This window comes from Phacochoerus africanus, chromosome 6, assembly GCF_016906955.1.
Source record: "Phacochoerus africanus isolate WHEZ1 chromosome 6, ROS_Pafr_v1, whole genome shotgun sequence".
Classification (NCBI taxonomy): domain Eukaryota; kingdom Metazoa; phylum Chordata; class Mammalia; order Artiodactyla; family Suidae; genus Phacochoerus; species Phacochoerus africanus.
Window position 1 is genome coordinate 29,396,765 of NC_062549.1, and position 17,096 is coordinate 29,413,860.

Sequence of the window (17,096 nt, forward strand, 5' to 3'; positions counted from 1 at the left end):
GGAGTCCAGGAAATCACTGTCCTAAAGTTCTGTGTTAAGAAATTACTGCATTTTGTTATTTGAGGCTGGGCTCTCTTCTCAAACTCTGGGTGGGGATGGCTATTCCAATATTCGCTCGACAATTCTGTGTTGCAGGAATTCCCATCATGGTGCAGTGGAAACGAATCCAACTAGGAACCATGAGGTTGCGGGTTTGATCCCTGGCCTCACACTCAGTGGGTTAAGGATCTAGTGCTGCTGTGAGCTGTAGTGTAGGTTGCAGACATGGCTCGGATCTGCTATGGCTGCGGCGTAGGCCGGCAGCTGTAGCTCTGATTATACCCCCTGCCTGGGAACCTCCACATGCCATGGGTGCGGCCCTAAAAAGACAAAAGACAAACAAAATTCTGTGTTACAGATAAACATTTACATTTTACAATTGAAAAGATAAGCTTAGAATGGTTCAAAACCTACCTGAAGACCCACAGTATAAAGCAGAGCTGAATCTTAATTCCTGTTTCTTTAACCTTAGCTTTCTGCTTCTCTTGGAGAAAAGGAAATAACAAAAAGCACATTATTAGTTAAGTTTTACAGTCTAGCTTTGGAGGGGGTGCAGTAAGTTCTTCACTTTTAATTGGCACTCTTTGAAAGGTTATTCTCTTGAGATGGTTCGTTTCTCAAAGAGGGACCTTGCCTTGTGGGCCATTCTTTAGGTTAACAGGTTACTGCCAGCTGGAGAAATCTTATTGTCCCAAAGTGGCTTGACATTGAAAAAGCTGCCACTAGCCAATTAATAACCCTGCCAAACTTGATAAAGTTAGGAATAGTTCCTTAGAGGGATCATGAGGATGGCCCTGCTGTCCCCTTATCCAAAGATAATTGGGATGTCATTACCTGCTAAGTTGCCTTCTTCTCAAGAAAAGCCATCTCTGCAAGAGAGTGGGCTATTATTTTGATGGATAAAACATTTGTCAATAGACTTTAGGTTTAGGGGTTTGTATATAAAGGATTGGTCTCACCAGGGCCACTGTTTAACTGGCTGAGGTCAGCTAGTCAAGAACTTGGCATTCTAATAGGTGCTCAATATGTATGAATTGAATGATTGAAATGTCCCAGGTGGTGGGGGTCTCTGAGAAAGAGAGGGAGGCTCAGTAATTTTGGCTGCTTCTCTATGAAAGATTCCAGGTGCTTACTAGGATAGTGAAGACTTTTTAAAAAAATTTTTTTTCTACTATAGTTGATTTACAATGTTCTGTCAATGTACAGCAAAGTGACCCAGTTATACATATACATATATATACACACATTCTTTTTCTCATATTATTCTCTATTATGTTCCATCACAAATGACTATATATAGTTCCCTGTGCTATATATATCCTGCTGTATCCACTCCAAATGCAATAGTTTGCAGCTATTAAGCCCAAATTCCAAGTCCATCCCACTCCCTCCCCCTCTACCTTGGCAACCACAAGTCTGTTCTCCAAGTCCATGAGTTTCTTTTCTGTAGATAGGTTCATTTATGCCATATATTAGATTCCATATATAGGTGGTATTGTATGGTATTTGTCTTTTTCTGATTTATTTCACTTAGTATGACAGTCTCTGGTTCAATCCATGTTGCTGCTAATGGCATTATTTTGTTCTTTTTAATGGCTGAATAGTAGTCCATTGTGTATATGTACCACATCTTCTTAATCCTTCTGTCAATGGACATTTTGGTTGTTTCCATAACTTGGCTATTGTGAATAGTGCTGCAGTGAACATACAGGTGCATGTATCTTTTTAAATGAAGGTTTTCTCTGGATATATGCCCAGGAGTGGGATTGCTGGATCATATAGTAATTCTATATTTAGTTTTCTGGATAAAACATTCTATAGTTTTACTAAATATAGTATACTATATACTATACCTCCATACCATTTTCCATAGTGGTTGTACCACCTTACTTTCCTACCAAGAGTGAAGGAGGGTACCCTTTTCTCCACACCCTCTCCAGCATTTATTTGTTGACTTGTTAATGATGGCCATTCTGACTGGTATGAGGTGGTACTTCATTGTAGTTTTGACTTGCATATCTCTAATACTTAGTGATGTTGAGCATTTTTCATGTACCTGTTGGCCATTGGTATGTCTATTCAGGTCTTCTGCCCATATTTCAGTTGGGTTGTTGGTATTTTTGCTGTTGAATTGTATGTTTTAGAGATTAAGCCTTTATCAATTCCATCATTTGAAACTATTTTATCCCATTCCATAGGTTTTTTTTTTTTTTCTGGTTTCCTTTGCTGTGCAAAAGCTTATCAGTTTGATTAGGTCCCATTGGTTTATTTTTATTTTTCTTTCTGTTGCCTTGGGAGAGTGAAGACTTACCTATCACTCTCCTTTTGGTTAAGTCCTTTCACCTGCTTATGACTGTTGGAAGCAAGTAAAAGGAGACCTAGAGAAGTTAAATAGCTTGTTCAAAGTCATGCAGTGGATTTGTGACTGGAATATGTATCTGCTGACAACCCCTGTTCGTTGTCCCTGAACTCTATGCTTCATGGAATGCTCTTTGATTTGTTGGGGAGGGATCATTTTTTAAGTGGAACAGGTAAGCTAAGAATTGAAACTGTTTTGCATTTTATGTAGACATTTATATTAACTACCTTTAGCATTTAAAATCATGTAAAGGTAAACTAATTTCTTGATGAAATGCTGAACATAATTATCTGGGAAGGTGGAATAATGGAGCAACCAGGAGGCCATTATTTACCAAGTGACAGCTCTTTTTACTTCTTTTAATGAGCTAGCATTGATGATAATGAGGCTAATTAGATGATTCTTTTCTATTACCTTAAATTGGGTATACTGTGAGGTATTTCTTACACCATTTATTATTTCCTGTCTCTTCATTCTGTAAACAAAGTTTAGATAAAGATAAGCAATAGCTCATTGCATTGTGCTGAGGATAACAAGTAATAACACATATTTCAAGTAGTTCTTAAAGGAGAGGATCTTTTATTCAATTAATAAACACTTGCTGATCAACCTTGTGTATGTGTGTGTCCACAATCTTACAAGGCTTTTGTTAGGCATGTAGACGTTCCCTCACACTAATTAAAAACTGCACACATAGGCAAGAGATATAATGAATTCTATTCCCTCTCTCTCTCCTCCCAACCCAAACAAATGTGTGTATTGAGGCTTGCGAAGGAAGTACTTCCCCCAATCACACAATTGTCAGTAGCAGGGTGGCCCAGTGGAATACTCTTTTTCATTATATGTTCCTTAAAACTAAACCATGTGATGTAGACAAAACTATTAGGCACAATTACAAGCCTGAGTATCAGAAAATTTTGTTTCTTTGACTATTTTTTAAATGGTCAGCTTAAATGTTTTAAATCCCATTAAGCACTGCAAGACATTTGATTCTCTAAAGAGAAATCATTTTGTGGAAAATTACTTCTTTAAAAGAGCACTGAATTAGAAAGAACTTTGAGCTCTGGTTTGAGCTTTGGCAGTAACTAGCTTTGCAAGATTAGATAATTTACATAACATACACTGGAATAATAACCTATTTGTAATAATTCTCATGAGTATGTATAAAAAATTTCTAACAGGATGCTAGCCACACTTTTTATTATTGATCTCTTTGTGACCTTGTATGTATTTTTAAGTAGTTTCTGCAGTGTGCAGTCTCTCCCTCCAACCCTTATGTCTCCTTCTCTAATGGTTTTACAGTTTAAGAATATGCATACTTGTGTTTCCTAGAGAAGGGCAAAAAATGAGACTTAAGAGCTTCGGTGTAGTTTATAATAAATTGATGCCTAATTTGGAAATGGAGCTCTTTATAATTTAAGTATTTTTGTTTATAATGAAATCATATTGCATTAAAATATATGAGGTGGACACTGTTTCAGTGTTTATTCTAACCTGAAAGAGATTTAGTATTAAATTTGTTAGTCATTCAGCAGATACATCTGTCATTATCTGTTGTGTCCGTCACCCACACCCTCTGAATACTGAATAGATCATGCTCTGTGTTCTTCAAGGTCTCTCCACTTAATAGGGTGATTATAATGAACATAGTTATTAACAACTTTGAGAAGAGTTGTTGTGGGTATCTGGGTGCTGAGGGTTCATGGGAAGTTGTGAGGAAACTTCAGCAGAGTTAGGGTGAAAGGTACACATGGTAATGAAGAGAGGGTAGTAGATGGGTATGTCTAGCGAGAAAGATCCCGTGTTTTAAAATCGAGGGTTTGAACTGATTCTGGGAGTGAAGGGGAGCCACTGAAAAAATTTGAAGCAAGAAAATGATTTGACTCACTTGTGTTTTTGAAAGCTCGCAGAGGTCCTCATGTAGCTGCTGTCGAGCAATCTTAATTTAATCACTGTGACCTGGAGCACCAGTATGGTTAAGCCATAGATATGTATGACTGGGTCACTATGCCTCACAGCAGAAATGGACACAATACTGTAAAGCAACTATTCTCTAGTGGAATGAAGTTAAAAAAAGAATTTAAGATGTCAGTCAAATTGGAGTTACTATTAACAACTCCATAATGGTTATCACCTTCACACTGCAGATGTTTAAAATCCTGGTCTAGGGTAGTAATGCTGTGACTACCTGTCGCAAGATAGACCCTGCTTTAATTGAATCAGGTAATTCTCTAGAGAAAACTCAAAGGGTACTCTTTATTGCTGTTTAATCTGGGTGACAAATTATATCAAGATACCCATTAGCTAGGGTGAATATTTTCCTCTCTGTGGTAAGCAAGGCTATGTGATTTTCAATGCTGCCTATAAAATATTTTTAACTTTTTAATTATGATGCTAATGTTTGGAAAGTTAAAAAGCTGTTCTGATATTTAGCAGAGGAAATCTTACTTTTTCAAGCTTACATTTATTTTTCTTGTTGCACTGGTAGCTCTTTTACATGAGCTTATTATTTCAGGATAGACCCAAGTTGGACAGCATCATTCTCTGTTGAAGGCAGATGCTACCCTGTGCTCTGTTTCCCTTTGTGGAAGGAAGGCATCTATTTTGCACTTGTTTTTAAAGTGCTTTTAAAGTGTACATTCTTTCATCTGTTCCTGGTAATCCTATGAGGGTGGTAGTAATATCCCTACTTATAGAGCAGGAAACAAGAGTTCTGAGAAGTCCACTGATGAGCCTGAGGGTTCACCAGACTAGGTAGACAGACATGACAAGGCTACCTTCACCAACAGACTGGGTAAAGATACTAGACCACTAGGGGTAGGTAAAAACATTATGTGAGTTTTAGCCAGAACATTGTTTTGTAAAATTATTCCTTTTTCTTCTCTTCAGTCAACTCCTTCACTTGACAAGTAAATGCCACATGTAGTCAAGAAATTAAAAGCTTATTATAATAGGATGGAATTTTGACTGATTGGTAAATGATAAGGAGTGATCCTTTTTGATTTAGCAAAGTAGTGTGGAAAACATGGAAGTAAAACGTTGAGGAAACATTGTCCCCATGTTGAAATAACTAAATTTAAGCATCCTCATAGTCATTTGATATTTATCTTAAGCACACAGCCAGATGGTGTATATAAGATAGCACTCTGCCTCCCTAAGCTTAAATGCTACCATTTGGTGTTTTAAAAATGAAATCCTTTTCTTTTGACCTTTTCCCTTCAGTGTGCTCCATGGAGTTAAATCATTCTCTAGGCATCAAAGTTAACAAACTATGACTAGGGGAAAAATCAGTTCTATCACCTTTTTGGTGAGACCCTCGAGCTGAGAATAACTTTCAAATTTTTCATTGGTTGAAAAGAATCAAAAGAAGAATAATATTTTGTGATGCACAAATTGATACTAACTTTAAATTTTAGGATTTGTTAATAAAGTTTTATTGAGAAACAGTCATGCTTAATCATCTATGGATTGTCTGAGGATGATTTTTGTTCTACAACAGAGTTGAGTAGTTTAGACATAGACGGTATGGCCTACAAAGAATAAAGTACTTATTATCTGGCCTTTTATAGGAAAGGTTTGCCAATTCCTGCTCTAGCCTATTTGGAGTGTGAAGGGATTAAGAGGTTCTTGTTTTCCTTGGATGGAGGTTGAGTGGAGGGCAAGACATATATTAGCTTACATATGCTTTTCCGTTTAGTTGGGTGGAAACATCTGCATTTTCCAACATTTGGAAAAATTCAACTAGGTCTTAGGTCTGAAATGTATTAAACTGCTTTGGTTCCACCTTAACATGAAGGAGTGACAAGTTCCCAAGAAGGAGAAACACAAGGAATAACCAAAATGAGAGATCTGCTACTGGCAGGAATTTAAAATCTGATGAGATACTTTTATAATCTTAAAGGTATTTTTCATTGCTATCACATTCCTTTCCTATTTTATTTTGAAGTAGTCATCCTTCTCTTTCACCCCCTTTAAATAGGAAAAAAAAAAAACTCTTTAAACACCTCGCTTCTTATTCCTGGTAAACATGTCCAAGTTTTAATTTCAGATGCTTTTAGAGTGATTTAAAATATCCATCACTTGAATATACTGGAAATGAAGCCAACATTTTTATAGTTGCTGATTATTTGACCACATGATTTTACACAAGCCTCAGTATTTCTTCAGATTTCTTTGTGTGCATGGGTAAGTTATAATTTTTAAACAGTCAAATGTTACAGTGAAGATACCAGGAACATATTTTAAAACTTTGAGGGTTTTTTTTAATGAACAGTTATAACACTCGAAGTTAAAATAAATCAGGAGAAAACAATTATTTTTGACAGTATATATATCCTCTGCAGTTGAAATAGAGGGTACCTTTGGCATATAAAACAGAATTTGATAGTTATCTGGAAAAAAATGTATACATTTCCAGATAGACTCCATTTACTTACCTAATGGTAATTGAGGATGAACATTACTGCCTGGCCAGGAGTTTTACTATCCTTGTGGTCACTGTCCCAATGGCCATGACAGACCATCTTTAGTTCACTTCATAAACTGGACATCTTTCTGGTGCTTAGACAGGGGTGCTGCATGTTTGAAGCAATGTCTGTTAAAGGTTAGGCTTATTTGGCTCGAGGAAGTGACACAAACTTTATGTAGTATCTTGTTCTCATTTCATTGTTCAGAGTATTAAATTAATCTGATGTAGGTAAGTCAGATATTTTCTCCTCCTATCGGATGCTGAGGGGATTAAGGCACAAAGAGGAGGTAATTTTTTTCCTCACTAAATTCAAAATTGCATCTAGATCTCAGTGTTCCTAAATCCTGGTTTTGAATGTTTGAGGTAGATGACTTTCCATGTAGGTACTTAAATGATTATATTCAGTTTGTTTTGCTGTGTGACCTAAACAAGGATGAAGCAACTATGTTGACTGTAGTTAGTGGTCTTTGGATGATGCTTTTCATTTGAGTAGTACATATACATATATACATACACATAGGTGTATATAATTAAATTTTATTTTATGAATGGATAGTATATATAATTAAAATAATTATGCATACATATGTGTCCTGGTACCTCATTTGAGCTTCCTTCCATCTGCCATCTTGGATTATTCTAGTTGGTGAAGTTTTATACTCATAATAGCTCACATTCTTTGATCACTAGTTACACAGTAGATACTGTGCTGAGATCTTTGCCTCTATTAAATTTCTGATGCTGTCAAATCTGAGTTAGGGCCTGATGTTACCTCCTTTTTAAAGATGAGGATATTGAGGAAAAGAGAGCTTAACTGACTTGCTTAGAGTCCCACAACAGTTAATGAGCCAATATTCTAACCTCAGATCTGCTAACCACTGTACAATTTGAAAGGCCACTATATTCTCAGCACAGTTCTTATTTCTTGCCTTTGGCTTTTGTTCTAAGTGTTCTGTTCTACCCTTGACATAGTGGAATTTCACTCTGTGCTAACTCTAATAAAGGCAATCTTAAGTCTATTCCTGTGGTTTTTTTTTTTTTTTTGCCTTTTCCAGGGCCACACCTGTGGCATATGGAGTTTCTCAGGCTAGAGGTCTAATCAGAGTTGTAGCCGCCAGCCTATGCTAGAGCCACAGCAATGGCAACACTAGATCCTTAACCCACTGAGTGAGGCCAGGGATTGAACCCTCAGCCTCATGGTTCCTAGATGGATTCGTTAACCACTGAGCCACGATGGGAACTCCTATTCCAGTGGGTTTTATACAGACTACTACCCTGGATCTTCTGTTAACTTAGTGAAATTAATGCTTGTATTCTACATTATCACTCAAATAGTTCAGTTGTAAATATGAAACACTGAGTCCTGAAGCCTCTGATTCTGTCCTTTATTTTCTTTAGGTTGAAATATAATGAAGTTTCTAATGAGCTGTTACATAACTAGACCATACTAGAAAAAATGTAATTTAGATTTTAGGTCATAGTTTTGATCAGTTCCTACTCTAATGGGATTATTGCAGTAATACACACTAGAAAAGCATGATTTGGGTAACATAAAGCTTAAAAACTTTATTTAGGGGTATTTATAAAACATTGCAAGTTTTGAGAAGGAATGTGAAACAGCAGTATTTGCAGTTGTTAGAGAAGTCTAAAATATTTAAACAATTTTAAGAAACCTCATATTAAATTGCACAGTCTATTACTTTCCATGTTAAGAAATTACTAAAAGTATTATTTCAGATGTCTTTGCGACAATCTGTCTCTTTTTAACATTTTTATTTTTTATTAAAGTATAGTTGATTTACAATGTTGTGATAATTTCTGCTATACAGCAAAGTGATTGAATTATGAACATGTATACATTCTTCATTATATTCTTTTCCATTATGGTTTATCATAGAACATTGCATATAGTTCTCTGTGCTGAATAGGACCGTGTTGTTTATTCCCTGTGTGTATAATAGCTTATCTCTGCTAACCCCAACTTCATTCAGTTCCTCTCCCAACCCTTTGCTCCTTGGGGCAAATCTCTTTTCCTTGTCCATGAGTCTCTTTCTATTTTTTTGTAGATAGATTCATTTGTGTCGTATTTTAGATTCCACATGTAAGTGATAAATACTATTTGTCTTTCTCTTTTTGACTGACTTCACTTACTATGATGATCTGTAGTTCCATCCATGTTGCTGCAAATGGCATTATTTCATTCTTTTTAAAGGCTGAGTAGTATTCCATCATGTGTATCTGCCACATCTTCTTTATCCCTTCATCTATTGATGGACATTTGTGTTGTTTCCATATCTTGGCTACTGTGAATAGGGGCGCATGTTTCTCTTTGAATTATAGTTTTGTCTGATTATATGTCCAGGAGTGGTATTGCTATGATATATGGTAGTTCTATTTTGAGGTTTCTGAGGAATATCCATACTGTTTTCCATAGTGGTTGAACCAACTTATACTCCCACCAACAGTGTAGGAGTGTTCTCTTCTCCACACCCTCTTGAGCATTTGTTATTTGTGGACTTTTTAATGATGGCTATTCTGACTGGTATATGGACATCCATATGTCTTCTTTGGAGAAATGTCTATTTATGTATTCTGCCAATTTTTCAATTTAGTTGTCTGTTTTTTGTTGTTGTATGAGCTGTTTGTGTATTTTGGAAATTAATCCCTTGTTGGTTGCATACTTTACCAGTATTTTCTCCCATTCTGTAGGTTGTCTTTTTATTTTGTTTATGGTTTCCTTTGTTGTGCAAAAGCTTATAAATTTGATTAGGTTTCATTTATTTATTTTTGTTTTTATTTCTACTTCCTTGGGAAACTGACCTAAGACAACATTGGTACAATTTATGTCAGAGAATGTTTTGCCTATGATCTCTTCTAGGAGTTTTATGGTGTCATAGCTATGTTTAAGTCTTTAAGCCATTTTGAGTTAATTTTTGTGCACAGTATGAGGGTGTGTTCTAACTTCATTGACTTAACATACAGCTGTCCAACTTTCCTAGTACCACTTGCTAAAGAGACTGTCATTCTCCCATTGTATATTCTTGCCTTCTTTGTCAAAGATTAACTATAGGTGTGTGGGTTTATGTCTGGGCTTTGTATTCTGTTCCATTGATATCTTTTTTTTTTTTTTTTTGCTGGTACCACACTATTTTGACTACTGCAACTTTGCAGTATTGTCTGAAATCTGAGAGGGTTATGCTTCCTGCTTTGTTCTTTTTCCTCAGAATTGCTTTGGCAATTCTGGATCTTTTATTGTTCCATGTAAATTTTAGGATTATTTGTACTGGTTCTGTAAAAATAATGTCATGGGCAATTTGATAGGGATCACATTATATCTGTAGATTGCTTTGGGTAGTATGGCCATTTTAACTGTATTAATTCTTCCAATCCAAGAGCATGGGATATCTTTCCATTTCTTTGAATCTTTAATTTCCTTTATTAACATTCTATAGTTCTCAGCATATAAATCTTTCACCTCCTAGATCAGGTTTATTCCTAAGAATTTTTTTGTGTGTGTGCAATTTTAAAAAGTATTTTTTTTTACATTCCTTTTCTGACATTTTATTGTTAGTGTAGTTTTGTATCCTGTACCTTGCTGAATTCATTTATCAGTTCTAATATTTTTGTGTGGAGTCCTTAGGGCTTTCTATATATAGTATCACGTCATCTGCATGTAATGAGAATTTTACCTCTTTCCTTCAAATTTGGATACCTTTTATTTCTTGTTCTTGTCTGATTGCTGTGGCTAGGAATTCCAATACCATGTTGAACAAAAGTGGTGAGAGTAGGCATTTTTGTCTTGTGGAACAAACTGTCCCTTTAATATCTGTTCAAATTTTAGTGTACATTGAGCCAAGAAATGTCTAGGATTTTCCAGGGGTTGGCTTGATGCTCTTTGCTCCTTGCAACTGCAACCTGAAGACTAAATGCCCCTCCACGTTTGTCTGCTACATTCTAAATGAAGGCACTGGGGAGTGGTTGACAATAAAGAGCAGTTGGAAAACAATAAATATAGTCAGGTTTTCAGGGTATGTTGAGGAACCTGAAGCCTACAGCCCTGGTGACCATGAAATAGTTGTCGGGGATTCTTCAGTGTGTGTCTGAGGTCCTCTCTGCCTCATTATTTTTTTTAATTTTTTTATTTTTTTAGAGCAACACCTGTGGCATATGGAGGTTCTCAGGCTAGGGTCGAATTAGTGCTTTAGCTGCTGGCCTACACCATAGCCATAGCAATGCAGGATCTGAACCACATCTATGACCTACACCACAGCTCATGGCAACACCAGATCCTTACTGAGCAAGGCCAGGGATTGAACCTGTGTCCTCATGGATGCTAGTCAGATTCATTAACTGCTGAGCTATGTGGGAATTCCACCTCATTCATTCTTTTCTTTCTCCAATAATTGGTTGTAATTTATAGAATTACAGTTTCACAGTTAGTTGATTTTTGTTTTTTTCCACTTAAGATTTTCGTTTTTTGTATGATTAAATTATGCTAAGACATTCAAATTAGAGATGATTTTTGTCACCCCATTTTTTTTTCTAGGAAGGTAGATAAAACTCTGTTGGTGTCCCAAGGCCCTGAGAATGCTGCAGAACCAAAGGTTGAAGCAAGGAAGGAGGGTTAAATGTGGGTCATTCTCTTCTCTCAATTCATCTTCTCCACCCAGTTTGTCAGTTCTGTCAATTTCTCATAACTCCTTTTCCATGACCATTACCTCTTGGAGTATAAGCCTCTCAATGGTTTTCCTTACCTCCACTCTCTTCCTGTTTTCAGGAAGATTCATTTCCTGAAAATGTGCCCTTACCAGCTCACTCTGTATAGACTTGAGTGTAGTTACATTATTATGTTGTTCCCTGCCTGGGTACCTTTCCTATGACTAGGCAGACAATCCCAAAGTGCGGGAACTTAGCTTTTTCATCTGTGTCTCTATCATCATGAAGCCCGGCCCTGAGAGTCTCTTATCTGTCCAGATGAGTGAGCAAATCAGATAGCATTTTGATCAAGGTATTCTCAGGCTCAATCTATCAGCACTTCTTACTACTAGTTAGATCAAGCCCTAATCTTGAACTTAACATCATTTTTATTAATTTTAATTGTTACTTAAATCCTTAGAACCACACTAAACATAATAATTTATAATTTTATCTCTTTTTTTGAAACTATGTAAGAGGTAAAATTCTCCACCTATAGCAATCTAAACCTGAGTAACCTCCCCTCCATCTAGCCTCTTCATTGGGCCCATCATATGCCACATGGGCCATCTCCACTGTGTTGTAATAAATGGAGTCACCCTCCCAGGACTCTGCTTCCTCTGTCTCTCCCAACCTGGCTTAGCCAAGGTTCTAACTTCTATAGCACACATTACCTGCCACGCTTCAGTATTTACGTTCTCTATTATAATTGTTTTCAGGTGTTGGACTCTTTGTTTTCCAATAAGATTTGTCGTTCTTCACCAGCAACCATGGATTTTCTTTTTATATTAAAGATATTTACAGTGCATGTGCAAGCAATCTCATATTAAGCATTCAAATAAGTTTTTAAATATAAGGAATTCAATTTTTAGATGGCATTCATGTTAGTTCACTTGGCAGGCACTAAAACTTGACCATGTGTCCAGCACTGTGTTAGAAACAAGGAATTCAGAGATGGAGGGGAAAAAAATGTTTGTAATGGCAGAACAGAAATGGATCTGTCTTCTTTGCTCCTAATGTACCCAGCACATGCTTCCAATATCTACGATGAGATGTTGCAATGCCCTGAAAGTGCCACATGGCCCCTTCTTTGGCTTTCACGCCTCCAGGACAGGGAATGGGTATTATAATTTTATATTCTCATAAAATGGCACAATACCTGGCACATACTACATTTTTTGAGAAGGTTTGGAATGAATTATTGAACTAGAGTATAATTTTATAATGTTATAGTGGAGCCTGTATGGGTACTGAGGAAGGAAAGAAGGAGTACGCAGCCTCTTTTTCTGTTTCTTGGCCAGAGTAATCCCCCCTTGCCAGATGACAGCCCCATCAGATTATATTTGGACACAGTTTTATTTGGACAGTATTTTACTTAAACCGATACTGGCAGTCCCTCTCTTAGTGGATTACATTTTTGAGGAGGCACTGTAATTTAGAAGCATGTAAGTTGGATAAAACAGGGTCTTGTTTTTCTGAACGAGGACTTAAAAGCCCAGATTTTTTATAGACAGGTCCCATGTTTAGTAAACTTCGAGGTAACCATTTCCTTGGGCTTGTATTGAGTCAATCCCATTGGTGTTTTCAAACTCATTTATTTATAAAATTGACATAAAGATTTTCCTGAACTGTTAATACAGTGGCTAGTACAAGGGCTATTTCCGTCATGGAGTAGACCTGATGGGTCATTCAGATGAGCAAGAATATATCTATATTTTCCTGTAAACCTTTTGCATTGTTTTGAATTTGTGTTTGTAATGAGAATTTTTTTTGTTTTATATAAAAAATGAGTTAATAGAGTTGATGTGAATTCCAGTTATTTAAAGGTAACAAACTTAAGAAATTTGGGGGGCAGATGCTTCAGGTTGAGGGGAAATTATGAGGACTATGAGACCCTCCAAAATGGTGATATTTCTCTAAAGATGAGAGTTCTGGGAGAGGTAGCTGAACTGGACAGTGGGTTGTGGGGAGACCTGGAGCCAGTGAGGAAAGGTTTTCAGGTGCTGAAGTGGGTCAAGAAGCCTACTGGCAGTATAGGTGATTTTATGTAGTTGCAGCATTAAAATGCTTTCTATTCAAAGGTGTTGGTGATTAAATGAATCATGTCAGTTCAAGCTGCTAAGTGTATAGGTGGCCTGCATTGGTTTTATGTGGTGGCAAAAAGTGACTGAGACTAGGAAGGTCAGCAGAGCTTCATTTGGTGTTGCAACTTGGCACCAATCAAAGCTTTTATTTAAATGCTTCAATGAATAAAAAATATTTAATGTTTCCCCAAGTGATTTGGAAAGCATCATTGAACGTATGAAAATGAAAGTTACTGGCAAGAGATGGTCAATGATTACTTTGAAGGCTAAGGCAGGTTCAGCATTATCATATAAGGGGTATAATTTCATGTACCCACATTTGAAAAAAAATTGGGATAATATTTCTTAATACATCCTTGCCTGTCAAAAATCATAAGAATTTATTTTAGAATGTTAGTGTAATAGTATTTTCTGTAAATTTAAGTAGGTCACAAATGTGTATTGAAATTTTCTGTTTTATTTTTAATATATAAATACATTACAATTAAAGAGATTCATGTGACTCAGAAATAATATTTAACATTTCAAAATTCCACTGTCCCCCTTCCCAAATTGACTTTTCTAAGCTACTTCATATACACATGTGTATGCAGTTTTATTGCATCATACTCTACGTATCCTGCCTGCGACTTACCTTTTTGACTTAATGATGGGGTTTAGAGCTTATTGTCAGCCATGCTTATAATTCATAGGCTTTTCCATAGTTGTAGTATTTTACAGTTTGAAGGCATCAGATTTTTATTGTACTTAAATTTGAGGACAAATAATTAAAAGCTTTCTTCTAGCCAGATTTGTGCCTGAAGAAGTCCTAAGGGACTTTAGAGAGAATGATAGTTATTTCAGAAATTCCACATTCCATGAACTGGTATTAGGAGCATGGAGTGAAATGAGGAAAGGGAGCTACAAGTAACAATAAAGATCAGGAAAGGGCCCTGTAAAATTATTTCCAAATGCCTATTGTGATATCTTTTTGGTCAAAAAACTTATTGGTGTTGGCCATGTTTTGTTTTGGTTTTTTTTTTAAATCAGATCTTGTAGATAACAGCTGATTTATGAAGTATATAGTCTTTTTTAGTTTCATTTTTTTATTTTTTGGAATGTTTATCATTATTTCTTGGAAAATAATTCTAACGGGAAGGATTGCTTGCTTTTTAAAAAAATGTGGCAAGAAAACCAACAATTTGTGGACATGATGGTCATGTATCTTGACCATGATTTAGAAGCTACTGACCAGTGATACACCACTATTTTATTAAAATACGCTTTACAACATTTAAAACTGAAAATGAACATTTTATAGGGTGATAAGCCATTCTTCTATGCCCACCATCCTCCACTAAAAGAGCAATAGTGTAATTTGACTAGACTTTCACCCACACATAGCTGCTTTTCCAATTGTAACTTTGCTTGACATTTTAGAAATTGAATTAGCTGTTTCATGGTGGTCATTTAATCCATGAAGACCTGTTTAAATTCAAAATTGTTAGGTGAAGAGTTTTTGTTTTCTTTTTATAAGTCTAGAAACTGTCATTTATAATGCAATCTATTTTAACAAAAACTCCTTTAGTGTTTATATTCTACTTTCTGGCTTTATCTTCTCAATTTTCAAAATTTTAATATTCAATGAGTACATGTTTTGGTTACATTTTTTATTCTATTATCTCTTTGGTTGCAAAAACTAGATTTTTGAATCTTTTCTGCATCGCTAAAGCACCAAACAGTACTGGCACTCAGAGGCTTGTTAAATGAATAAAAATGTTGCCAGGGAGTTTTCATAGAGCTTTATGTGCTGTTAATTGCCATCAATTAAATCTGTTACAAGTAATAATGTACTGTAATCTGTTGAAAACCTCACCTTTCAATTAACCAATTCTCTAACCTTTTCTTCCTTCTCCTTGAAGAGTAGTTTAGAGTATATTTATTTTCACCCAGACAAGCCAATTACCTCTGGCCCAGATGTTCCTGGCATACTAGGCAATCAGACCTAGAATACAAGCCTATAAATTATTGCCTCATTTTAATCCTCGTAATGTGAATGGCTTAGTAGAAAACTGCATGTTTCTAATTCACTCTTGCTTCTATCTGCAGACTACCTAGTTTGAGACAGCCAGTTTACAGATGTTATTGCAAATCTTCGCAATAGGCTTATAAAGCCAGTGACACATCTCTGTTTTCTTCAGAAGGAAGTAGAAGCGCAGAGAAGTGTGTAACTGTTTGTTCAGAGTCGCAGAGCTGGCATTCAAAACCACACATAGCAGACCTGAAAGCACCCTGTTTCATTGACTCTTCTCAATGAAATTCAGTGTGGTAAAAGAAAACAGACCAGATTTAGAAGGCAGTCTGTTTGGGGGCCTTTTAGAACCAATGCAGCTGCTACCCGCTTTATGATTTAATCTTAGTCCTGGTTCCTTATTTGCAAAAAAGGGGTTCTACTTCTCACTTTGATGGAAAATTATGAAGACTAAGTAGAAATGTTTGGCACCTTATAGGTTTTCCAAACTACTCCTCCAAATTATGACATCCTCTGATGAAAGTAAATGCATTAAACGGAATTTTAATTTACTATCCTGAAGCAGAAGATACTGATTAGAGTATTCCCATCGTTTTTCACTGTAGGTCTTTTGAAGAGCAGAACAGATTTCAATCCCAGGAGCAATGTAATTTGTAGTGGGGGTGTTTACTTTTTCTTTTTAATCCTTTGTTTTAATCCCATTTGGAGTTGCAAAAATCTCTGAAGAGTCTCATACTGCCTAGGGCCCCAGGCTGGAACTGTGTTTTAGCCTATTGATGTGGTGAGCTGCTGGAAGAGGTAGGAGTGATTTAGAATGAGATGGCTTCAGAGAACAAATGAATTGAACACATATTTCTCTGACCGCTAGAATTCCAATTGAGCCAACTGGTGAGTTTGTGAAAGTTTTATTGGTGGAAGCAGTAAATTTTTGACTGAAATTTTCTCTTTCTCTTTAAAATTGTTTTTAGGATGCAGAATAGAAAACTGTGATTCTTGCTTTAGCAAAGACTTTTGTACCAAGTGCAAAGTAGGCTTTTATTTGCATAGAGGCCGTTGCTTTGAGGAATGTCCAGATGGTTTTGCACCTTTAGATGAAACCATGGAATGTGTGGGTGAGTAGTTTTTCATGTCACTTTCAAACTTCAACTTTTAACACCTGTTTTTTTTTGGGGGGGGGGACATGCATGCTGAATGTATTTATCCTAAAAACAAATCAATTTTCTTGTTATTAATTAGAGCTGAAAATTATTTAAGTTCCTTGCTGACTGTCTGAGTTCTTTAGTCATCCTGCCATGGGTAGTATCATATATTTTGCTACAAAATTTGTTAGTTGTATATTTGTTAGGTTAAACTATTTAAATGCTGAGCATAATATTTATCATCTATGTAATACACCCATGTCTTAATTATTTAATAAATTATTAATAACTGTTAAGGGAA

The 17,096-nt window shown here is 36.0% G+C and overlaps 1 protein-coding gene across 1 annotated transcript in view; it reads left to right on the forward strand.

The window, feature by feature from the left end:
* RSPO2 (R-spondin 2) overlaps window positions 1–17,096 on the forward strand; it is a 163,888-nt gene that overhangs the window by 92,163 nt on the left and 54,629 nt on the right. The window contains exon 4 of the mRNA XM_047783417.1: window positions 16,625–16,768. Within this exon, the coding sequence (XP_047639373.1) occupies window positions 16,625–16,768 (144 nt within the window). The remainder of the gene's footprint in view (window positions 1–16,624; window positions 16,769–17,096) is intronic.